Source organism: Protopterus annectens, chromosome 7.part0 (genome assembly GCF_019279795.1).
Source record: "Protopterus annectens isolate FY-2018-M chromosome 7.part0, PAN1.0, whole genome shotgun sequence".
NCBI lineage: Eukaryota > Metazoa > Chordata > Ceratodontiformes > Protopteridae > Protopterus > Protopterus annectens.
Genome location: NC_056739.1, coordinates 1,208,473,694 through 1,208,501,237, shown reverse-complemented (window position 1 = coordinate 1,208,501,237; position 27,544 = coordinate 1,208,473,694). Strand labels below are relative to the sequence as shown.

Sequence of the window (27,544 nt, the reverse complement as noted above, 5' to 3'; positions counted from 1 at the left end):
GCCAAACTGGAAGCAAAGCTTTCTTCACCCAAGACTGGACTAGACAGTCAAGAGGAGAAGGTAAACACTTGTACCACACCACACTCAGCACATAGTCCCTCAAAACCTACACTACCAAAGCGCACACACAGAAACACAAAATACACACCTATATCCACGGAGGCTTGCAATAAAAATCTGCACAAGCAACAGAGACCTTCAAAGCAGAAACACAAGCAACCTCCACTTCCCAACACAACCCAAATGACACATACCCCACAAACTCAGTGTGCCACTCAACCACAGCCCATAAGGCATAACAACGTACCCAACACTCTAGTCATAGGTGACTCTGTAGTCAGGCACACTGATGTTCCACTCACCAGGCTAAACAAGGAGAAAGTTACTGTCAGCTGCCTTCTGGGTGCCAGGATCCGCCACATTTAGAACATACCTAGAGCCTGTTTATTGCATTTTTTGTGTTGCACTTAATTTAAAATCGTTTTTTCTTAAAATTGCATTTTACCTGCCTCTGACATAGCACACACGTGTTGGGGTCATTTATTGCACTGTTCTGACTAGTTTTCTAACTGTGTGTCTCTGCTATCCTTAAACAAAAACAAAAAAAAACAAAAAAATCTTGCTGTTTTCCCACTTTCTATAATTTAAAAGAAAGTTCAGTTAGAGTTGTTGTTCTGAACTGTTTGTAAGTTTCTTGGAGGCCAGTGCTTACTTGGGCTAAAGGGAAGTCTGTGTTCACCAGTGGCAGTGGTTAACACTGAATAGCCTGCCTGTCCCTGTAGGAGTGGTTACTGCCTAGAAACTGTAGTTTTATTGGCCATTTTGGGTCAATTACAAACTCCTTGATCTCTCTCTCTTAAAACCCTGCAACTCTCTTTTTGCGCTGTCTTGCACACAGAACAGCGTCGGGCAGCGCCGCTTAAACAGGTTTAAACTATTCCCGGCTCCACAAAGTCTGCTCTTCACTTTTTCCCTTAGAACTGCTCTAAATTTCAAAATAAGCACTCTATTTTCATTCTAAAGCCCTGCACTTGCTCGTATAAGTAATCTCATAGGTAAACACTAATAAACTTAAGCACTACACCCTCTTATACTCCTTTTAAGTACTTGCTCCCTATTGGTTCTTTCTGATCAGTCAATAAGTAGTTCCCTATATTATTCATGCATGTCCAAAGGTCAGTTTTGGGTTTACTCTCCAGTCCAGCTGGTGAATCTGGGAATCTTGAGGCAATGTTACAACTGCCTTATGTATACAGACCACCCTCTCCTCCTCCCAACAAGCTCAAATATATGTGAGAGATGCAACTATATAGCCAAACTGGAGGCTGAGCTCTCTCAACACAGTACTGGCACAGCCAGTCAGGAGGAGAAGGTAACCACACACACCACAAATCCAGTCTCAAATAGACCTATCGCATCAGCAAACCAAACACATAAACACACAAAAACATACTCGGAGGCTCTAAATAAAAATCTGCCTAAGCAGCAGAGACCTCCAAAGCAGACATCCAAGCAACCCCTACCACAAAACAATACCCACGTAGCACATAGCTCACAAAGTCAGTGAGCCACACAGTCACAGCCCTTAAGGCTAAACAACACACCTAATACATTTGTAATAGGTGACTCTATTGTCAGACACACTGACGTCCCACTCACCAGATGAACAAGGAGAAGGTCACTGTAAGCTGCCTGTCAGGTGCCAGGATCTGACACATAACACAAGTACTCAGGTCACTCCAAAGCAAGTACAAATATGACTCCGTCATTGTCCATGCTGGTGTGAATGACCTGAGACGTACCTCCCTGGACTACATGAAAATAGATATAGAGGAGCTCTCTGATCATGTAGCCTAGGCCGGTATGACCCTGACCTTGAGTAGCATCTTGCCCTCACCAAGAATGATGCCACAGTATAAAGACAAAATGATCAATTTTAACAATTGGCTAAAGTATTGGTGTCATTCAAAGGGGATCCAGTGTCTGTCAGCCTGGGATGATATGCTCGACAAGCCACGTTGCTTCGCTAGGGACGGCTTGCACCTGTCACCCCTGGGTTTTTGAATACTGGCAAAGGCTCTTGCCTCCCCCATAGTGCCTTTTTTAGGCAAGGCTCAAAAGACAAACCCACCTCCATAGACAACACACAAAAAAAGGGTAATGCTGCTCAACGCCAAAAGTCTAAACCTCAAGATGCATGCACTCAAGACTCTCCTCAGTATGGAGAATATCGATATCTGTGCAGTAACAGAAACCTGGTTCAAGGCTCCCGAGAGCATCCCAGCACTAACAGGTTATACTTCATACCATGCTTTTCGGCCCCAAAACTCAGACTGAACCACAAAAGGAGGGGGAGTATCCATATTTATCAAAGATACCCACACCTCCAAGTTAGTGGCACTACACGAAGCTTCGGAGACCATCCATGTGCAACTAACAGTGGGCAACGCTGCCTTTCAGTTTGTAGCCTGCTACAGACCACCCTCCCAAACACAGGAACCCCACTCAGCTTTCCTGAGAACACTGGAGAATATGAAGGTCTCTCCAAACACCATTATATTGGGTGACTTCAACTACCCAAACATTGATTGGGAAAACTACTCAAGCCCAAACACCCTTGCCCAATGGTTCCTAGAATTTATAAACTCAAATGCTATGGAACAACTGGTCACCACTCCCACAAGAGGGGAAAACATATTGGATCTGGTCATCACCAACATGGGGTCTCTATGTTCCACACCAGAGGTATAACCCTCATTGGTAAGATCAGACCATAAACTAATCTCACTGGACATCCATATTCTGTCCCCACCCCCAGCCAAGGAAACCACGGTGAAGTACTTCTCAAAAGCAAACTTCACACTTCTCAAAACTGAGGTGAAATCCTTCAAAGCCCCCGGGGCCAGTGGAAAATATGACCCAAAATGCAGAATCCTTTACAAAAGCATTCTATGGACACTTACAGGAATGCATGGAGCATGCTATCCCATATAAAACCAAGACTCACTCCTCCAAAGGCAGGAGACCTGTCTGGTGAACCCCGGCCATAAATAAGCTATACAACAGAAGGAGAAAGCTACTACATGATAGAGCAAAATCCCAAAAAGGGAAGGCGTCTCTGATCAGTACTAGCAAGAAACTACGATCCCTCATAAAATCATCTAAGGCCAGCTTCGAAAGAAAAATTGCACAAGACACTAAAGATAATCACAAGGCCTTCTTTAGTTATGTCAGGAACCTGGGAAGCAACTCTCAGATATGCTCTGAGTTAGTGCAAAATGACAAAAAATACACTGAACCCACATACATTGCCAACATCCTGGCAGAAAGGTTCAGTGCAAACTTCTCCCCCCCTTCCCCCTGAAAAGAGCAAATGACTATCCCAACAGAGCATAGCCTTCCTGAGATCACAGATGCACAGGTGAGAGCTGCCCTCTCCAAAGCAAAAAAACACAGCATCAGTGGGACCAGACGGTGTCCCGGGCTGCGTCTTACATGAGCTCCAAGAAGAACTAAACCCTCATATAAAGATACTGTTCAATCTCAGCCTTACTACAGGATATGTACCCAAGGAATGGCATACAGCAACAGTGGTCCCGTTCCACAAAGGTGGTGCCACAATGGACCCTGGAAACTATCGCCCTATAAGCCTGACTAGCCTGGTCTGCAAAGCTATGGAGTGTATCATCATGGAAATCATAAACAAAGACATTGGGAACCTCCAGACACTGGATCCTACCCAATTCGGCTTTGTTAAGGGCAGATCTTGCCTCTTGAACCTGGTCGAATTCTTTGAAACAGTTTCCAAAGCCATAGATGAAGGAAGGTAGTCCACACAGCCTTCGACACAGTACCCCACTCAGGCATCATAAATAAGCTCACCAGCTTAAATATCAACCCCCTTGTCACAAGATGGGTTGCAAACTGGCTCATGGATAGAACCCACATGGTCAGAATAGCAGGTGCCATGTCAGACTCTAAACCAGTTACAAGTGGCGTCCCACAAGGCTCAGTCCTGGAACCTCTCTTGTTCGGTATATATTTCTCAGAGGTACAGGCTAACATGGGTGGACTATGGCTGACCAAGTTTGCAGATGACTGCAAACTGGGTGCCATAATCGACTCTCTGGCTGACACAAGCATCCTCCAAAAGGGTCTCACAGAGACGAATAACTGGTGCCAGAGCCATGGCCTAAAGCTAAATGCCAAAAAGTGCATAGTCATCCCCTTTGGGAAAAACAAAGTGCCCACAAATTACCACATAGGTGGTAATCCATTAAGTACGGAAGAAGTAATTAGGGACTTGGGGACCCAAGTAGATAGCAATCTCTCCTTTGACAATCACGTTGCCAAAGTGGTTAGAAAGACCTTCTATATAGCCCACCTTATCACGAAAGGGTTCACATCTAGATCAAGAGAGGTCATTGTGCCCCTCTACCCATCACTTATCAGGCCCATAATTGAATACAATGCCCCATTTGGGATGTACCTTACCCGACACCTGCAGCAACTGGAAAGACGCCAAAAGTACCTCACCAAGAGGATCAAGGGACTCAAACAGATGCCCTATGCAGTTCGGCTAAAGAAACTCCAGCTCTACTCAGTTGCGTACTGCCTACTCAGAGGCGATCTGTGTCTGACGTATAAAGCCATGTCCAACCCAGAATTAATGGACATGCTTCACCTCAGGATATCCAAATCCCTTAGAGCTACATGCTCCAAGGACTTGAACCTCAGCACAGAAATACATAGGACATGCTGGAGGGACAGATTCATATCCCAGAGGCTCCCCTCACTCTGGAACAAAATCCCAATCCATGTTAGGCAGAGCCCCTCACTGACCCTCTTCAAGAGAAATCTTGATGAGTGGATGGGAGATCGTAAGTTTACCCCTGGGATCTCTTCTGTGTCCCTGCTTGACAGAGGTACAGTAAACTGACCTTAAAAGGGCTACCTTCTGTGACCTACTATACAGAGGCACAGTCAGCTAATCTAAAAGGGTGATGAAAGCCAAACACACTCTGGCTAGGCTTATAAATGCTCTTGGGCAGATAGCCTAGTATCAACCTATGAACCTATGAATCAGATAGTAGATTTGGGTCAGAATGTTTGGTATCAGTGGCCACCCTCTCATTTGGTAGTCTAATGGCAAGGACTTGCCCTGTGAATGTATCTGCTGTATGCTTCAGGGGGGCACAGTACTGCTACCCGTATGCTACTGTACTGTCAGCCACCACCTACCACACTGACAGCTGGCTGCAGCAGGCAAGTGAACTGCACTACCTGCTTGTTAGAAGTTGGATCCCCACTGCAGTGTGGTACTCCCAGCCCTCTCACCCACCACAGCAACAACCAGAGAGGCAGAGAATGGCATGAGCTGATGCACCTGTGGCTCATTGTTATCTTCATGACCTACAGCATGGAGACACAATGAAAGGGTGACATCTTTGAAAATGTTTTGTAAATGTTACATTTCATAGAGTACAAGCAAGAAGGTAGCTCAAAAAATAACCCTGCCGTGCTGAAATTCTCAAGTGCCTCTTGTGGCAGCCATCATGGTCGTTTTTTGCTTTGTCCATGCTGAAAGACAAAGACACAACAGCCTTCACACACAGAGGTGGGTGAATGAAATAATTACAAGTACAGACAGCAGTGTGAAAATGCAATGGCACATGTACATGCATGATAGCAGGAGACTTTAAATCTGTCCAGCATCACAACTAAGCCACATCCCTAAATGAACAAGCATGATAACAGAAGTCTGAAAATATGCCCTCAGCTTCACATCTAAGTCATAGATCACATTATATGTGTGACAACAAAAGGCAAGAAATGTGCCCACAGCCTCATAACTGAGCCACATTCTCATATGCACATGCATGATGACAGAAGCCTGGAGATATACCCAAAGCCTCATCACTAAGCCACAGCCACACATAAAAGTGCAAGATATCAGAAGCCTGATGTGATGCATCAGCCTTACAACTGAACAGCCATGCATAAACCCCATAATATGTAGCAGTGCCATGGGATCTAGATGTAGAACAGGAGCAACACATATGCAGTCCTCTACAGCAGCCCACCTGATATGTCCTGGTATCTATCAGATGGAAGAGTCCTTTTAGGAATAATACTTGGAATGACTGTAAAGAGTTTAAATTTACCACTGCTGGGTTTCTTCTGGGTAGTGGTGTTGGAGGTCATGATACTGGTGCCTGCATTGCTGACTAGTCTGTGGGATGCCATTAACCTCAGTGAGAAGCTTAGCCTGGTCAAACAGGGCAGCCACCTTATGAAATGGACTCATACAGAGGTCCAGAAGCTGCCCCTTGACCTGGATGTGTAGGTGAAAGAACAGGATCCTGCTGCCTATACATACCAAGTGGTGTGAGGCATTGGTTGCAGCCATTTCCATGAATATCATGAAGACTTGTGATTCATGCTGGAAATATGCTTTCTGAATCATGAACAGCACAACTTAGCCCTGCCATGAAGCCAAATGAGCAAGTATGCATAGGCAGCACATATGAGCCCTCAAGCATGGCATGTCAGAGACATATGGTCAAACCTAGCTATATATTATGTTGTTGATTCATACTGGGAAATGTGCTTTCTGAATCATGAACAGCACAGCTTAGCCCTGCCATGAAGCCAAATGAGCAAGTATGCATAGGCAGCACATATGAGCCCTCAAGCATGGCATGTCAGTGGCATATGGTCAAACCTAGCTGTATATTATGTCTGTGTACTTCACTGAATATGATAATTCACAGGCATTTGAGCCTAATTTGAATACATACTGCACAAACTGCTATACATTTGTGGCTTAACTGCACATGCTACCATTTAAATGCCAAACCATGCACTGAAAAAAGGTGCAGCATCATCGCCACCGATACGGCAGTTCAAAGCAAGTTTCTAAAAGCAGAGTAGCATAGTTTAAAGAACATATAGCCCTGAAAAGGTACACAATATTTTGCATTACTCTAGTATTCTGATAAGGAGTATTTCTCAGGTGTATTTTACATGAGAGTACTTGCCTTGTAAAATGCATAGGTACATAGAGTTATCAGTACTATAGTTATCTGCAGTTTGTACTTGCATATAGCCCTTATGTAATATATGTAGCTGTATTTTAAAGTGTAGCTGTGTAAAGGCAGTCCACTATCAGGACTGCCTATCCCTACACTATCTAGTGTGTTCTGAACAGAACTGTTGTGTGCATATACTGTCAGGGCACCTGTATTGAGCCTCCCAGTGTCTAACCCCAGCATCATAGCCCATTAGCCCACTGTCACCTATGACCCTCTTGATGTCCCCTACCAATGCTGCCTGTGAATCCCATCACTCCTCTGCATATCCCTGGGGCTACTGTGTTAATACATGCCCATTTCTGTCATACCACTGATCTGGGTATCATTGGAGTACTTCACTGTTTATAACATGGAATATGAGTAGCTGCTAGCATAATTCTATCCTTGTACAAAGCTGTAATGTTGAGTATACCTAAGACAACTCACTGTCCCCAACAGTCATTGGGATAGAGCTACATCTGCTGTTCCACAAGTGCCATTATGTCCTCAAAAAGGGCAGATGACAGAAGCTGGACATCTTTCAATGGAAATGAGAATGACATTCAAGTGGAAATCATGGACACCACCTGTTGTGGAGAGGGGATGCTCACCAGCCATCATGAAGCCATACCTGGGGCATACTGGTATATGACATCAATGCCATTGGTGGGCAGAGTCACACAGCAGCATTGTCAGAGATGTGTTACAATGTGACTGGATGGGTTAGCAAGAAAGCATGGAACATATGGCTGAGGGGTAAGCCAATGGAGAAAGCCATCTTCCACTGTAAGCTTCCTGCATGGAGGTGGTGAAAGCACGGGTATCATACCTGGAGGAATGCCTACTCGTTGCAGAAATGACCAAAACTCACAAGTATCTGAGGGAGATAAACCAGGTTAGAAACTATACTGAATGTGTATACTGCAGCTGTGCACATGCAAGGTGCACCCAGGCCACATGTACCACCTCATGTGCATCCTATAAGTATGTCAGATGTGCAGACAGCCAGGAATGGTAGTGGAGGTATGTGTATGTTCTATAGCTGTATATTCTATGCCAATATTTTCATGTACAATACATGGCCTCACATGTAGCATGAGTATTTAAATCTATTCTGTCTTGTATTGTATAGTCATATGATAGACCACTGCTACAGTGACACCTTTATAGGTGGGTCAGGACAGCAGTCTTTTGGTTTACCTATGCAAGATCTAATTTATTTATTTATTTATATTTGTTGACCGGGAGTGTCCGACTGGACGTAGGTCCATTTTCAGCGGAGGCCCGGGAAGAAAAGCTCTACAGTTAAAATAAACAGACAGTATTTACATTGGATTACATAGCGATTAACAATTTACATAGCAATTACTTACAACATATTTACAGATGAAGAACATAGTACATCAGTAGACAACTAGAATCTTTATCTGTGAAGTACATAACAGGCATTAATAAATGTAACAATGTGAAGTTCCTGCTGTATAATAAGTACTAGGCTTATGAGCATCTGAGCTTGCTATCATCAAGGTAGTTAGTGGAGGTGAAAGAAAGGTAGTAGTTGGATGGGGTGGATGATATTAGAGTGGGAGTTGCAAGGGCATAGCCAGCATGTTTTTAGGTGTGCTTTTAATAAAGTTTTGAAGTTGGTGCATGATGGCATGGAGGTAATTGTGGGTGGGAGTGAGTTCCATAATTTGGCTATGGCGCAAGAGAATAGTGCTTCACCAGCAGAGTTATTGGCTTTAGTGATCTGCAAGTGATTTTTGTTGCTGGATCTTAGTGGTCTGGTGGTGCGATAGGGTTGGAGTAGATTCTGGAGGGATGGGATATTTAATTAATGCAATTAATTGCAATTTCATGGCCATATTTCACTACCACATCAGTCTTTATTATTATTATATATTATACAGTGTTGACCAGGTTAGTCTGTCTAGGCTAATGGTATCTTTTCAGGGGAGACCCAATGTGGTATTCATACTTCCCCTACTCTTTTTGATAAGTGCTATGGGATCTTTTACATCCACCTGAGCTACCACCAGCACAGACACTTAGGGCCTCAGTTTAACCTCTCATCCAAACACATCACTCTTGATTACTGTCTGACACATTTACCTTTCAGAATTTCTCTGTACAATAGTTATTACTTTTTGTGGACCTTTCCTATGAGTGATTACAGGCATATTTCTTTGCATCTCTCTTTTCCTTTTTTTGAGTTTGTGAGGGTGCCTCTCACTACTCATATGAGTGTGGACTCAGATTGATATCTGCAGTACAGCTCCATTTGTATATGGAACTTAGGTACTGCAGGCAGTCCAAGGTTCCCACATGGTAATGTCTGCAGTACCAAGATCCACATACAGGTGGCACTTCTGCCTCACTAAGAAGCCCATTCATTTCAACAGGCTTTACTATTGATTCTGAGGTTTGCTAATATGCAACATTGAATGATTTTGGTGAGGCAAGCATGATTTGCCTTGTGGAAACAGGTATAGGGCTCGCAGTCCCATTTAACATACACTGAATGGGCTGGTGGAATTCTACCTTTTAGAATTGGTTGTGGTATAACTCAGTTAGATGGGAGTGGTACTCCATGTTAGTGCCTTTTGGAATCTGACTCACTGTTTTACTCTATCTTCTAAAACCTATCCAGCTCCCAACCTGCCACCTCTGCCTTCAAACAATCGCACACCATTCCACTGATATCTATTTTTTTTATCAAGTCTTTTTAGTGGCAGGTGAACTCTCTCCATTAGGAAGTTCCCCTTAACTCTCACCTACCAAATGGTTTAACAGCCTCAAGACAGCTGCCTCTTTCCTCCACATACTCAGAAGGTGGAAGTTTTGCGGTAAAGTGCTACAGCTGGAGTTAAACAACAGGAATCATAGCAAACAGCTGTAACTGCAGACAGCCCTATTCCACTCTGCATTTATTTATTTATTTATTTAAATTTGTTGACCGGGAGTGTCCATTTTCAGTGGAGGCCCGGGGAGAAAAGCTCCACAGTAAAATAAACAGACAGTAGTTACATTGGATTACATAGCGATTAACAATTTAACATAGAAATTACTTACAACATATTTACAGATGAAGAACATAGTACATCAGTAGACAACTAGAATCTTTATCTGTGAAGTACATAACAGACATTAACAAATGTTACAATAAGAAGTTCCTGCTGTATAATAAGTACTAGGCTTATGAGCATCTGAGCTTGCTACAATCAAGGTAGTTAGTGGAGTGGAAAGAAAGGTAGTGGTTGGATGGGGTGGGTGATATTAGAGTGGGAGTTGCAAGGGCATAGCCAGCATGTTTTTAGGTGCGCTTTTAGTAAAGTTTTGAAGTGGATGCATGATGGTATGAAGGTAATTGTGGGTGGGAGGGAGTTCCATAATTTGTATATGGTGCAAGAGAATAGTGCTTGACCAGCAGAGTTATTGGCTTTGGTGATCTGCAAGTGATTTTTGTTGCTGGATCTTAGTGATCTGGTGGTGTGATAGGGTTGGAGTAGATTCTGGAGGGATGGGACATTTAGTGGATGGTTTACTAGTTTGTGGGCGAGTGAGAGTTGATACCATTGAAGGAGGTGAGGGATAATGAGGATGCTAAGACACAGAGGATGTCACAGTCACATGACACATGGCATGGTCTATTTCCATCCTGGGTGGTCCATTTCAGTGGGAGTGAGCTCCCCTGTGACTCAGAGTAACAGCACTGTTCCCTTTGTGGCAACAGTAGCAGAGGAGTATAATGCATCCAATGTGAGTATATCCACTGTATGGCAGCCTAGCTCAATCAGTAGATGTGTACACGCACATGTGGTATACAGGGATAAAACTCTGACTGTGGCGCAGTAGAACCAAGTTCATTTAGCAGCGTATTTACTTTATGGTGTAAGCAGGGAGGATTGGTGTGTTCACACTGGGAAGAGGAGTACAATGACACAGGCCAGGGTTGGGACTGATCAGCAGGCTAAAAGTGGTGGGACAAACAGGGTGGTTTGGCTGCCTATAACCAGGGCAGGCATGTCCTTGAAGGTACCCCTTATTGCCTGCACAGCCAACAAAGGTTGTGACATCATGCTAGAGGTAGGACCAGGAAAAAGCCAGGCAAACATCAAGGATGACACTGCATTTTAGGTCCAGGATACTGTTCTCCCCTTCCCCTCCCACCCAGCTGGCCTCTAAACCAGGAAATAACTTTCCCTCCCTCACCAACAGTGGTCATAAAAGCAGGGGTGGGGTTTGCAGCATTAGGAGTGGTATCAGGGAGAGATGGTCAGAGCTGTAGCCTTGAAAAAAAAATAGCAGATGTGCAGGGCTGTGAACCAGGCACAGTCTGTTGCTACCCATGCCAACATGGTGAAAATTAGTGATGTGTTGTGATTAGGATGCCACCCAGAATTACCAGTGTTTTGGAGAGGCTATTGAGCCCCAGCACAACACCATGCTAGGTCTCATGTGGCTTGTGGTGGCACACATTGTTACTGCATTCCCCTCAATGTGGAAGCTAGCAAGGGCCACCATCACTGGTGTCTGGGGCAGGTACAAACATGGGGTGGTCACAGTGGGAAATGATTATAGGGTACACAGGCTACTCCTGCTGATCTAGAAATATCTCAGACCACCATCCCATGTGGTAGATGGAAAAACCTGTCAGGTTCATAGGACAGAACACTTCACCATTGGACTACATCCTTTTCAAGGGAGGCCACTAATCCTGCCACATTAAGTCAATGCAGTGACCCCAAGTTGTGGCCATGAAGGGCTGTCCCTCCCAGTCACATTTCTGTAGTGGCACTCCCTCACTATCACCACAGATCATTTATGACACTGAATACCCTCTGACACAAACCTCTCATTTTTTCCTTTGGTCTCATACTGCTACCCATTTCCTGTCACTGGTGGATATTGCCAATGACACAAAGCATCTCTTGTACAGGATTCCTCTCTCTCACTCTATCTCTCTGTCTGGAGACATGACTAGCAATCCATTTATGATGTCAGTTTTCATTGTCTGCCTTGACACCTGTGCAATTGATAATGTCTACAGTATGTCTGTGTCTCACTGCACCCACTGTCTTATGTGGTGCATGTGAAGGCATCTGATGCACACTGTAACTTGACCATTTACTGCCAAGCACAGCTTTTAACTAACCCTGTGTGCATCATGTTTGTTCTGTGTAACATTGTGCTGTCATGGCCCCACAGAGCTGGACTATTCCTCGCTGCCCCGCTCTCCTGCACTACTGTGTACTGGGCCAGTCACTGTCTGAGAAGGTGTGGTACATAAATGTAAGCCATTGCCCATATAATATCTCTGTCCATTCAGAAATGGTCTGCCACCTGCAGTTTAGCTGGCAGCATGTGATATGCTGATAGTACCATTTTCATTTATACCACCTACTATTGCATCGTGCTACAAAGTGAGACGTAATGGTGCGTATAGAGAATAAGCTCTGCTGTGTGATCTATGCCGCTTCTAGCATCTGTGCTTGTTACAGCTCCACACATTCCCACATGCCTTTTGCTGTTGTAATGGTACACAACATACTTCACTGGTACTTATCCTTATGTCTATAAGCTGTGACCTGCTTTCAGGAGCAGTCATTTACAACTCATTATACACTCCCTAGACAATGCACATTAATGTGCATCCTATTACACGATCGCTTATATATGTCTACTCCTCTGGTGTTTTCCTCTCTGCTCAGTAGTTTTAATGGGTGCTATATATCACAATGTGCCTGCTTATGGCCACTTCTAGCACAACAAAACAGTTGACTATGAATACCAGCAACAGTGTTTTCTATATATGTGTATATAGTCTGTCTAGCCACAGAGATCCCATTACACCATAGATGTTAAGAAACACTGGGAATCTACCAGGTGATCAGTTTAGCCAATGAGATCCCGTTATACCTTGGATGTGAAGAAAGACTGAGAATCTACCAGGTGAGCAGATCGCTCTGGCTGTAAACTAGATTACTTAAAATATGCACAAGCATATATAAGTGAGTATTGGAACATGACCACATTATGATTAACCAGAACTAAAATTATTATTAGAAGTGAGTAATATGCATGCTATTCAGAACAGAGTATTTATAAGCTGAATTCTGCAAACCTGATATTTCATTATTTTTTCATCTAAGATGTTACATTAGCTGTACATGTCTAAAAGCTTATGCTACCATTTTTTCAGACTGAAACTTGAATAATGTATCAGATTAGATTTAAGAACAACATCTCCACAACTAAATTACTGTCTTATGTCCTTTTAAATTGGAATCAGTGAACGAAACCAAGAAAGAATTTCACCTAAACACACTGTTCAAACTCAGCCTCTCCACAGGCTACATACCTATAGAGTGGCGCACAGCAACGGTTATTCTGCTCCACAAAGGTGGAGCCACAACAGACCCTGGGAACTATTGCCCTATAAGCCTGACTAGCTTGATCTGCAAGGCTATGGAGTGCATCATCATGGAACTCATTAACAGAGACATTGGGAACCTCCAAACACTGGACCCTACCCAGTTTGGCTTTGTTAAGGGAAGATCATGCCTTCTGAACCTGGTGGACTTCTTTGAGACAGTTACCAAGGCAATAGATGAGGGAAAGGTGGTACACACAGCCTACCTAGACCTCACAAAGGCCTTCTACACCATTCCCCATTCTGGTATTATAGACAAGCTCACCAGCCTGAACATAAACCCCTACATCACAAGATGGGTTACCAACTGCCTCACGGATAGAACCCACATTGTGAGAGTTGCGGGAGCTAGGTCCGTCTCCAAACCGGTTACAAGTGGCATTCCCCAGGGCTCAGTCCTAGGACCCCTCCTGTTCAGTATATACTTCTCAGAGGTACAGGCAAGCACAGGAGGACTATGGCTGACCAAGTTTGCAGACGACTGCAAACAAGGGACTATAATTGACTCTCCGGCTGACACAGACATCCTCCAAAAGGATCTCACTGAGACGGATACCTGGTGTCAAAATCATGGCCTCAAGCTAAATGTCAAAAAGTGCATAGTCTTCCCCTTTTAAAAAAACAAAGTACCCACAAACTACCACATAGGTGGTAGTCCCCTAAATACAGAAGACATAATAAGGGATCTGGGGACCCAAGTAGACAGTAAACTCTCCTTTGATAATCACATTGCCAAAGTGGTTAGACAATCCTTCTATGTGGCCCACCTAATCACAAAAGGGTTTGCATCCAGATCAAAAGAGGTCATTGGGCCCCTCTACTCATCACTCATCAGGCCCATCATAGAGTATAACGCCCCATTTGGGATATACCTTACAAGATACCTGCAACAGCTGGAAAGGCCACAGAAGTACCTCATCAAGAGGATCACTGGCCTCAAACAGATGCTCTATGCAGCTCGACTGAAGAAACTCCAGCTGTACTCAGTTGCATACCGCCTACTCAGTGGTGATCTCTGCCTGACATACATGGCCATGTCCAACCCAGAATTGATGGACATGCTCCACCTAAAGAAAACCATATCCCCTCGCGCCACAAGCTCTAGGGACCTAAACCTCACCACAACAATAAATAGGACATGCTGGCGGGATAGATTCCTGTCCCAGAGACTTCCCTTGATTTGGAACAAGATTCCTGTCTACATTAGGCAGAGCTCCTCACTAACACTCTTCAAGAGAAACCTTGACTAGTGGATGGGAAACAGAAAGTTTACCCCAGGGAATCACTTCAGTGGATCTGCTGGACAGAGGTACAGGGAACTAATCTAAGGGGGCGACGAAAGCCAACACATTCTGGCTAGGCTTATAAATGCCTTCGGGCAGATAGCCTAGTACCTACCTATGAACCTATGAAGTAGCTTGTTATAACCTTAATCCTCTATGCTAACTGCTTACATATATACATATACATACATGAGTGTTAAGTGCAGTTACAGAATGGGGGGGCAGTTGGAGAAGATGCACGAGTTTTGGCAGAGCAAAGTCAATGCTATATGGAACATCTTGCATGGGTGGCTGTGGGGTTCTGGCATTTAGCAATGGCTGCAGATAGCCCACCAAGGACAGTTACAGAAAATGGGCTATGCTACATCTTTAGGTTGGGGTAGCTAGCTGTGGCACATAATAGAAGCTGCTACTGTGCCAACGGATCTGATTTATAACTTGTTCATTAGAATGTACATGTCACAGTCTTGGTTAGATCCATGACATATAACATATGACTAATATAGCATTACATTATTCAGAATTATGTATGAATAATAGCTTCTACTCCTCTACATTTGTTACTTTTCTATCTTTTTCTGATTTATTTCCATTCTTTCAGTTTTCTTTGTCTGTTATGTCAGAGGTCTTAGAGCCATCTACAAAGACTGAGTTATTTCTATTTTCTTACTAAGTGATTTGTGAAGCAAGTGAAAAGAATTAGAACTGGTTTTAAATCTTGCAGCGTTAACATATCCGTCCATTTTCTAGCCTCTAGGTCCTAGTTAAGGTCACATTGATATACCAGTTAAGGTCACGCTGGTACCAGTCTGAGCAGAGTAGGACAGATTTTCCTGTTCTTAGTGATACTCTCCAGCTCATCCTATGAGATCTTCTGGCAGAGATTCCAAGACAACCTAAGAGATATAATCCCTCTAACATATCGAGGGTTTGCCCCAAGGCTTCATTTCACTGGGCCTTGCCGAGTGCACCATAATTTACCTAGTATACTTACTGGTCGCATTAAAAATTAACTTCCAGTGGGCTCTCCCAATTCTCAGATCTTGTGTTGGATGCCTGTTGAAATTTCAAGGGCTGTAACTGCAATTCTCATATTAGCGGAACTGGAAGTGTGAATGTAGACTAAGTCAAAGACTGCCATTCCTCAGTGTATTCTAATCTACTATGAGAAACAGTAATCAGTGAGTCAGCATACATTAGTAGAAGGGATGAGGGGGCACAGTCTGCTCACAAAGGGTGATGGGGTGCAAAACAGTCTAAAATATAAAAGCAAGTTTCAGAATTCACTGTGGTTTTATTTGAGTTACAGTTTATTTTTTGGAGTATGCATAAGGAATTTTTATACTAGTAAACAGTGGCTAAGAAATTGATTTATTCATTTCTACCAGGTAAAGTTAATTGGACATAATTGCATTTTTGGATGTATGAGAGCATTAGTCTTCTCAAATGACTTGCTCAGAGTATTCAAGCAAAAACACAGGGAATCAAACTCAGCAATTCTGTGGTATACTGTTGACCAGGCATTTAGGGCTCTGAAATGAATGGAAACTGTAGAGTGTTGCTTACACTGAAAGCATTTGCAAAAAAGACTTTAAAAAAGTAGGTGTTGTTTATAGACTTAAATAGCTTATGGCCTGAATTACACATGTGAAGTATATAGCGTATCTTACTCTAATATATCTGCTATGCAGTATAGTTTTGTCCAATTTGGTTGTTAGTTTGGTAGGCCACACGTCAGTGTTTCATGTTTACTCTTAATTACTTTATAGTTTAAAGATGTATTGTAGTGGCCAAGAGTAATATGCTGCAAGTTATTTGAAGAAATGGATAAAGGACTTCGCCTCCATGAAACATCTGGTATTATAACTATCACATCATCTTCTAATATGGTATAGTAACATAAGTCTTTGAAGTTCTTTGACAACAGTTTCTGAATGTAAGTACGTTTGTCATCATTATCTTCAGTTTTGTGTATTTCATATTGATTTTTTTATTCACTTCAGCTTATGTAGTCATTATATTTATAAGATATCCCTACAACATTCTACTCCCACAGCTTCTTTGTGAATAATAAAATTATTTTAGAAAATAGACTTGGAAGATCAGTAAATTCTGCTGGATACCTGACATTCCAAAATGGTGAACTGGTGTACTGGTAGAGCTTGGTAAAAAATAATTGCACCTCTTCATGACATGAAATCCATGTACTATGACTGAAATATTCTACTCTAGCCACCATTTCATTTCTACTTGTTAACTCTTAAAAATCCATGGATAGTGAGGGAGGAAAGATTCATTGTTAGGTCCTCTCTTGTTTGGAGTCTATTTCTCTGACTTTCAGGCAAACAGACCTTCCTGGCTTGTGTTTATCTAAGTTTGCAGATAACTGTAAATTGGGAATTGCCATTCGATCTTCCATTGACTCACGATTGCTCCAGCATGGGTTGACCATATTAATAAATGGTGCAAGGACAAAGGTCTCAAATTAAATGTGAAAAAGTGTAGTATAATTTTGGTAAACAAAACATTTCCCCATATCATACCATATAGGTGGCACACCCTTCCAATCAGACATTGTTGTAAGAGATCTAAGCACTCTTGATAATTCCTTATCTTTTGTCCATCATCGCTCTGCTGTAGTTAGGAAGCCTTTTATCCAGCTTGTCTAATTTCCAAAGTTCTAATTCCTCTTTACGCCTATCTCATCAGGCACATTATTGAATATAATGCCCCTTTTGGCATGTATTTATCTAAACATATAATTCAACTTGAGACACATCAGAAGTTCCTAACTAAAAAGATCAGTGGCCTCAGAATTAATAGTTATCAGGACAGACTGACATCCCTCTCTCTATACTCTGTTTCCTATCAACTTCTCTGTGAGGATCTATATCTAGCCTTTTGAGCCATGAAAGTCCAGCCCTATTTGACCTTCTCTTCCTTCATAAAACAAATGGTACCTGGAATACCAGGTTTAATTTCATAAGTTCATAAGTTCAAAAACAGCATTTTAAGCCAGTCGGCCATCAAGAAATGCTGATTCCTCCAATGATGGTAAATAGGCCTTTCTGCCTGTCCAAATATCCACATTTTTCTAAAAAATTTCCAATCTTTTAGATTGCTTGACATAATATAGAATGCCATTCCATAGTTTGGTTATCTTACAATGATGTAATGAGCCCTCTTCACATAATTCCCCATTTTCATTATAAACTGCATATTTTTATCTTTGTACATTTTAGTGCAAGTATTCATTTCCACATTAAACATGATTTGTAGGACAGGATCATGAAAAATATTATAGGTCAAAATTAATTTAGCTTGAATATATCTATTACAAAAAAAGTAAAGAGTTTCAATGTCTCACATCATAACCCATATTCTGTGGACCTAAGTTTCACAATTGTTTTAGTAAATTTTCTCTGTACTCCCTCTAACCTCCTTAACTGTCCTCTAGTATAAACACAAACGTTTTATACAATAATACTAATACACTTTCATCCCCAGCTGATAAATTTCTTAGCAACAATCCATATATTTAGTTGCTTTAGCTGTTATTCAGTCAACGTGAAGTTTAAAAGACTGATTAGATGTGATCAGTATTCCATAGTCTTTATGTTCCTTAACTTCCTCTAATTCAAAACCCATCAAATAAATGGCTTGTTTACTACTTCTATTAGAAAAGCACATGACTTTATACTTTTCTATGCTAAAGGGCAAGCCAATGTCCTTAGTCCATAAACGGATGAAATTTAGATATTCATTTAACTCGTCAATATCTAAAGATTTTTGCAATCTTACAATCACCAGCATAGTTTACTATACAATACTTTTTATTCTCGGGAAAAGTAGACACCACTAAATTGAATAAGTCTGGGCCCAAAGTGGATCTCTGAGGGACACCAGACTTTATGCCTAAATAGTTTGAATAGGCACTCTGAATCTTAACACTCAGTTTTCTACCCATTAACCAGTTTCCAATCCACTAAATGATGCACATGTTTATTTCATGATTACATAAACACTTCGTGATAGATGTGTGTGCTAAACAGTCAAAAGCCTTTGAAAGATCTAAGAAAATTGCACCTGGAGACAAACCCAAGTCTAAAGCTTCTGTTATATAATCATAGAAACATATTAAATTACACACTGTTGATCTCCCCTTACAAATGCCATGCTAATCAAGGTCTGATATCTCTATAATATTACCAAACAAGAATGAAAAAATGGTTCACAGATAGAATAAGTGTCACGTCCCAACAGTAGTTAATCAGCAATTTCACTTTATTCAAGGTTAAGCGCTTTCATCTACAGATCGTAGAGTTCATCAGAACAAATGCCCGTATCAAATCAGTCATTTAAATATATTCTATCATCCAATCAAATTCAAAACATCATTAATTGATTAAACCACATAATTACATATTAAAAAGCTAAAATCTAAAATGTATCCAACTCAAACATTACGCTAAAAACATACATCATAAATGTATCATAAACATACTTCCTTAACAAACACCTTTAGCTAAAAAATATCTAATTGAAGGAATAAATAATACATGTAATACTGCTACATAATATAATATATACAATATTTATAAGGCTTAAGATATCAGTACTTGCATATATCTAGTGGAAGAGTAGTGAGACTAAATGTCATGTATTAAAAATTAATTATATTAAAATATACATGGTATATAACATATAATATAAATAATTAATTCTGTAAAACTCCAAACACATTGTATGAAAACTATACACATCAATATGAACATACTGTTTGGTAAATTATACTTGTAATAAGGGTTTAGTAGGGATACATTCATTTAATCCTGGGGGGGTTGACTGCATTTAGTAAAATTTGCCACCTAACTTCTTTCTCCCCCAGTTTAGCCTTAATGTTTCCCCCTCTTAAGCTGGTCATAACTAAATCTGGAATGGCGAACCTAAAGGAATCACAATTACTACTAGATTCCAAATGTCTGTATAAGGCATTATTCTTGTCCTTCTTTTTATACAGTATAAATGGTCATATATACGGTTCCTGAGCCTTCTATCAGTTTTTCCCACATAGAAACTGGGACATTTGGTACACTTCCCTAAGAATAAGATCTGTAGATGAAAGCGCTTAACCTTGATGATTAACTACTGTTGGGACATGACAATTATTCTATCTGTGAACCATGATTTCATAATTGTTTGGTGATTGTCGGGGTTCACTGATTTACTTCATTTGGTGATCTCTAAATTATTCACAAATTAGTCATCAGATGCAATAAACAGCTTTCAAAGCACTTTCCAAATAGGGAGGTTAGACTAATTGGTCTATAGTTCTGTAATTGATTTGTATCTCCTTTCATGTAAATAGATGATACATATGAACATTTCCACCATTCAGGAACCCTCCCATGCTCCAATAGTTTGTGAAATACCAAAGTTAATCTGTGAAATATAGTACTTTGCATCATAAGTAATAGGTTTGTAGGTATCAGAGGAACTAGAGCTTTACCAACAAATGAATAAGATACATTGGCATGATAGAATCATATTCCAAGTATCCCTCACCTCTGGAACAAACATCTCCTTCTTCTTCATGTTATTTAGACATGCACGCTTGCAACTATCAAGATCCAGCCATCCATCCTCAACCCTTTTTCCCATTTTTGCACATGGGGTTGGGGTGTCACATCAGCATTGACAATCATGTTGAGCCAAAGTTCAAGACAAACCTACATAATTGGATGGGAAACATCAAATTCTCCTCAAGCCTAACTTGTACTACCATCTTTGATACGTTAATGGAAAGATTTGTAATGGTCTACAGACTGATTGCCTACAACTTATCTATGACCCTAGGAGCCTACTAATTAAATCAAATAAAACCAGCAGCAGTTAAAAGGACTTATGCATACATCTTGTAATAGTTTGCACTCTCTGTATCTGACAACAGTGAGCTAAAATACATTACAATGGCTATTATTCATGTATTATTTATATTTTAATTCATTCATTTGATCACAGACGTTTGAGCTACACATTATCAACAAAATAGCTGTGTGTGTGTGTGTGTGTGTGTGTGTGTGTGTGTGTGTGTGTGTGTGTGTGTGTGTGTGTGTGTGTACCTATCTGAGTTTCTCTATATGTGTGGCAGACTGTATGTCTGTGCCTCTGCATCTATCTGTGCTTGTATATATGTATGCGTCTGCATAAGTGTGTGTGTGTGTGTGTGTGTGTGTGTGTGTGTGTGTGTGTGTGTGTGTGTGTGTGTGTGTGTGTGTGTGTGTGTGTGTAGATATTATTAAATACTTACATAACTTAAATTTTGGATGGAAAATGCTTCCAGCAATAACAATATGTCCTACACCAACTTTGAAACATTAGGCGGAGGAAGTATTTTTATGTAAAAAATATAAAAACACAAAATATATGCTCTACCAATAAAATGACTACAAAACTTAACAGAGTGGCCATTTTCTAAGTGTAATAATGTCAAAGTGGGAATTACAGGGAAATAACAGACCTTTTAGTTGTGGGCAGGACCTCAGCATGTGGCGTCAGGCATTATGTCAGCTTGGGCGTTCTGTTATTACCCCTGCAGTGCACTTCCTTTCAGGCATTATTTGCTTAATCTTCAGTGCTCTGCCCTCTGCAAAAGTATAACTCCTGTCTGTCATCATAATTAAAACACATGTACAATGTCTTATTGTTCACTTTTACTGTCATGTATGTACAGCTCCATTACTGTACATGTGACTTATACATGACAGGGATATTTGCAAAGGATTTATACCAGTAAATGAATCAAAGGTAAAACAAAATGTCATACAGTTATGACAGGTAAAGATTTTAAGGTGAATATAAAAGGAAGGTTGTCTTGCCAATTATATATCCTTTGAAAATGGAGTGGTTGCTTAATCAGTGATTGAAAGACAAACACTAGTAAGGTTGTCTCTGTATTATGGTAGTTGTTGTGATTGTGTTTTTATCAATATTCATGTAAGTATGTGCTATGTATTCAGGTTCTTTTTTAGCTCTGTACTCATACTTGACCTTACCTCCATAGCCAGATGATAAAGATCTGACCTAAATGGTGACTGGCACTCACCTTCATTGGTTATGCTATGCCCAAGAATAAACTCTTGATGATATGTGAGTGAGATTGTGAGGTGGTCTACGCGATGTTCTTCAGCTCTTGGATTGTTTGTCACTTTAAAAATTACCAGGTTTGCAGGGCGAACGACCACAGGTAATTTTCTTTTGGATAGGATCCCATGAAGTGTCTGTGGCTTAACTGTATTAGAATACACAATAATGTCAAGATTAATATATTTCACATCATTCAGTCTATCTGTATATCTATATATTTCTTATTTAGCTACTACTACTATGCCTGTTTGACTGCCCAGCTGCCTATCTACAGTTTGTTGGTAAGTTTCATATTTTTCTTTCCCAGCACCTTTCACAGTCATTCCAACAAAACTATACCTTTGCTGCGTCTCATCTATGATGAGGTAATAAATTATTTTATTCAGTCTTTTTGTTGGTTACCCTACAATTCACTGCAGTATTGCTTTTTGGAGAATTCTTCTCTGAAATACACATTTGTCATCATTTTCATATCTCATTCAGTGCTGCTTGCTAGCTAATGCCCAGATCATAGCACAGGATGTCTGGTTGTACTTTGCCTTTGCTCCTCTACTTTGGAATTGTCTCTGTAATGTAATTATAAAAGCTGACTTTCACGTGTAATTTGCAATACAGTTGGACCTGCATCTAATATTTAAGGCTCAGTGGTGCTCACCTTATTATGGTGCTTTGTGTGTAACTATGAGTGCTTAAGTGTACATAACTATTAGTGCTTAGGGATACAGAACTATTAGTGGGTAGTTGTACTTTGCCAGAATATTAATCTTTTTGATATGTGATACAACTGAACATTTTATTTACAGACCTGTTAACAACACTGATGTTTGCTCTGGGTATGCAGCACTTCTATAGTGTATATTAATTTTGTTTTTGCCTGCCTAAAAGCTAGGAAGAGACACTAGGTCACTTCATCTATTCAATTATCAAACAAACAGATAAAAGCATTCATGCATAAGTAAATCAAATCTTTCACATTGCCAGGCTAGAGTAACAGCTGGGGCAAGATTGCTCAGCATATACAGCACTATAACATGTCTATGCTGCAGTCAGATGTGTGCTATGACTTCAGGCCTACAAGTATGGCTGGAATCATGTGACACAGCGCTGCTGATACAATACTTTATATCCAACAATTTTAAACTATGGATGCTGAGGGGTTACGTTTTTGCATCAGATCTCCAAATACTGTAGAAATTACTCCTTATGGTCTATTTCTGCCTTATTCTGTGACAAAAAACTCCCTCATGTCTCACTGCACCACTTCCATTTCATGTAGAACCCTACTCCATTACAGTCTATGTTTGGTCAAACCTTGTTCTAAGAACATTACATGTAGAAACCTATTAAAGTATGTACTGTTGCTTACTGTGTGACTGTCTGGCTTTTCATTGGAAAGATAGATTGCCAGTATGCAAGTAATTTACCCCTTTCCCTGTGATGGTACGGCCTTGAGTTGGTATATATAAGTAGTGGGGGTACTGGATTGTGTAGTGAGGCTGGCTTCTCCCTGTGATTTTTTTTTACTCATGAATGCTATTTGCATTTGGGAACTTTTATTCATTGTGATTGCGCTTATGTGAGGCCATCACAAATGAGACAAATGCTTGTCAAAGAGATATAAGCAAAGATAAATAAAAAATTACTTCCCACTCCATCCAAGTTTGCTTATTCAAACCCATTTGAATGAATTGGCTTCCATGACTAGGAAAGCAGATCAATGACACAAACCATGTATAAATACATATAACCTGTATATATCTAGCTCAATTCAGTGAGAGACAAACACTCACACACAGATACAGCGATTGCTTTAATGTGTGTGTGTGTGTGTGTGTGTGTGTGTGTGTGTGTGTGTGTGTGTGTGTAAGTAAATGTATGTATGCATAAACACACACTTACATGTGTGTGTGTGTGTGTGTGTGTGTGTGTGTGTGTGTGTGTGTGTGTATATATATATATATATATATATATATATATAGTTATGTAGTTATATGTTTATGCACAGCACACAGATAATCTATATATAGTGCATGGAATGTTTGCTAATCTGGAATTTGACCTTTTTGACAAGTTTAAGACTGTAAGTGTGTTGCAGTGCTTATGCCAAAATAAGAACCAATACCTTTCCACTATGAAGGACACTGTGACATAACTGGGAAATCATTTGTATGATGAAAGCAGCTATTAAAAGTTTTATTATGCTAAACTTTGAATTGTTTCATCTCTACCCCTCGCATTTGGTGGTTATTTTAGCAGTGTGACATACATGCTGTAACAGCGCATGATGAAAACATGGCATGCAGGAGTCAGCAACTGGCTTCCTTCTCAGAATAAATTCTAGCACTTGTCAACATCTTATACTGTCATACTTATAGACACAATCACACACACACTTTTGCATATGTGCATGTGTGCACACAATGTGTGTGTGTGTGTGTGTGTGTGTGTGTGTGTGTGTGTGTGTGCGTGCGTGCGTGCGTGCGTGTGTGTGTGTGTGTGTGTGTGTGTGTATATATATATATATATATATATATATGGGTCTAGGACATTTCACTAAATGCATATTTCACTGAAACTCAAATGAATGAACACAAATCACTGAAAGCACAATTCACTGAAACACATTTCACTGAAAGTTATATATGGCCTTTTCCCCACTGTAATGCGACTCTGGAGTTAGTATATATAGTAAGCGGGGTGTGGGGGGGGCGTATAAGTATATATTATGTTCGGAAAAGAGTAATATATCGGAATTGCAAGTATCCATGTATATAGTTCAAAATATTTAAAATATGTGGGGGGCTGTGTGCCCCCCACACCCCCCCTTACTATATATACTAACTCCAGGGTCGCACTACAGTTGGGAAAAGGCAATATATAACTTTCAGTGAAATGTGTTTCAGTGAATTGAGCTTTCAGTGAAAAGTGCACACTAATTTGAGTTTCAGGGAAATGTGCATTCAGTGAAATGTCCTAGACCCATATATATATATATATATATATATATATACACACACACACACACACACACACACACACACACACACACACACACACACACACACACACACATATAAAAAAAACTTGAGTTTTTAGAGGTTTCACTGTGTGATACCTTAAACCTCCTGTAGTAATATAATAGAGGTCCATGTGATATATACAAATGACCTCTTAAGGACATCAAGCGTTTCAGCTATATGGGCCTCGATTACAGGTGGTTTAGGTATCGCACAGTGAAAACTCTAGCTTGACTAGTTTTTTCTTGCAGTTGTTACTAAATGGTTTGTCTGTGTGACTATATATATATATATATATATATATATATATATATATATATATATATATATATACATACACACATGCACACATGCTTGTATATGTGTCTGCGCATGCATGCACTTGCATATGTGTGTGTGTGTGTGCGTGCATGTTTGTGACATTTTGACAACACACACATAAAACTAGTCCACCATTTTAAGTTATGACAAATATAGAAGCAGAATATTTTGCTATATTGCAACTTTACAACTTTTAAAATGCATTTATTTTGTTCTAATGAACTTTATTAATAATTATTGATAAACTAGTATGGAAATGAAAGCACAACATGTATGTTTTTAAATGGTACAGGACTTACCTGGTGGTGGTACCACAGGAAGTGGTTTACTCATAGTACCTGTTTGAGAGAATATAGTAAAACAAAATAAGTTTTTTTTTTTGTTGTACAATTAGTAGTTTATCTCGAATTAAGTAAAACTGGAAATGTTTACAATAAATATAGATATAATTAATATAAATATGTGCAAAATCTGAGTACTTTCGGACAAAGTAAGTAATGAAAAAAGATAACCTAGATTGTGAAACAGTTCATGCTTGACAAGGAGCTGTCCTGAGATAAATATTGCAACTGCAATGACTGCATTTCCAAGACAAGCTTGCTGGGGTGATGTATGCAAATCAGGAAATGAGCAAACTTTTCTGGGCATACCTTGATTGATGTCTGAATCCAAGAGGCAGACCTACAGCTAGGTTAACTGGCCAAAGTTGTAAGTCCCTCAACCAGAAGTTGACCCCCTCCCCCCATAAAGATTAAACTTTGGCAAACAGGTTACACTAGCTCCTTGCTATAGTTACAAAGGTCATTCACGTACAAATAAACCAATTCATTTAAGCAGATATGATATTAGCTATGATTGCTTAACAGAGTGCTGTTACTGCACTTGTAGCTGATTTGTAACTCTTCTGAGGTGTTGACTGTACCACTTTTGCTCCGACCTAGTATGGTATTACAAAAAGAATTAGAGGGATCACTATCCTAAACTCTGGACATAGTATAAACTGGCAGAGGGAGCACTACAGTTTGTTGAGATCCATTTTCTGACAAATAAAAAGCTGTGTGTCTTTAAACAAAGACCTGGAGTATTGACACTTCATTGTGTCAGCTGTAGAACTTTCCAGTGGATTTGATGCTGTCTCCAAAGCTGGGCCACTCAAAGTAAACAAAAAAAGGTGATTTTTTTTAGTGTGTCCCTTATCTCTGAGTCTGTGTGTCCTAAGGAGAAACATATTTAGTGGGGTATGGGACAGTGGGGATACCAATTCATAGTCTAAGGACAGTAATTGCAATCCTAAAAACAGAGAAAATTAAAGCCAAAAAGGCGAAATATATATTAATTCTAAGACTGCAGTATCTTGGTGCATTTCTAACTAGAGTGTACAGTGGTCTCAGGGTTAGTATATATAAGTAACAGGATTTACAGGGTGCAGCCCTCCCATATCAGAAGGTGCATAGGGGGTGTAGCTGCCCTGTAAAATGCTTACAAATGTGTAACTCATATTCTTTTTTTTTATTTTCAAAGTGTTGGGCCTCATCATCAGGTCCCACAATTCTGATAGGAGCTGAGGCAGAACTTCCATAGTAAAGGGGTGTAAAGGGATGAGTACCCCTGCAGAAACAATTTTTTGGCACTTTGTGATTTTTTTCCCAATCTTTCTGTATTTATAATACTTTTCCATTTTTTACATTTTATTTGAGTATTTTTGGTATCAATGCAGCACAGCTCAATCTTCCTTATGTTTTCTTGGTAGAACATACCTGAACATTTAGCTATACCTTCTGAATGCATCTCAGGACCTACAGTGTTGAAACAGGTTCATCAGTCTGACAAACTTATTCCTGTGCAAAAGCTATTTGTGTGTGTGTGTGTGTGTGTGTGTGTGTGTGTGTGTGTATATATATATATATATAGATATATATATATATAGATATATATATATATATATATATATATATATATATATATATATATATATATATATAGTTATGTAGTTATATGTTTATGCACAGCACACAGATAATCTATATATAGTGCATGGAATGTTTGCTAATCTGGAATTTGACCTTTTTGACAAGTTTAAGACTGTAAGTGTGTTGCAGTGCTTATGCCAAAATAAGAACCAATACCTTTCCACTATGAAGGACACTGTGACATAACTGGGAAATCATTTGTATGATGAAAGCAGCTATTAAAAGTTTTATTATGCTAAACTTTGAATTGTTTCATCTCTACCCCTCGCATTTGGTGGTTATTTTAGCAGTGTGACATAAA

The 27,544-nt window shown here is 40.2% G+C and overlaps 1 protein-coding gene across 2 annotated transcripts in view; it reads right to left on the bottom strand.

Annotated features, from left to right (window-relative positions):
• Window positions 1–27,544, bottom strand: part of LOC122806973 — a 362,457-nt gene that overhangs the window by 95,681 nt on the left and 239,232 nt on the right. The window contains exons 5-6 of one of the 2 annotated variants that reach the window (XM_044077830.1): window positions 25,573–25,611; window positions 21,895–22,080 (exon numbers count right to left, since the gene is read on the bottom strand). In XM_044077830.1, the coding sequence (XP_043933765.1) occupies window positions 21,895–22,080; window positions 25,573–25,611 (225 nt within the window). The remainder of the gene's footprint in view (window positions 1–21,894; window positions 22,081–25,572; window positions 25,612–27,544) is intronic. The other variant, XM_044077831.1, reaches the window with a different exon arrangement.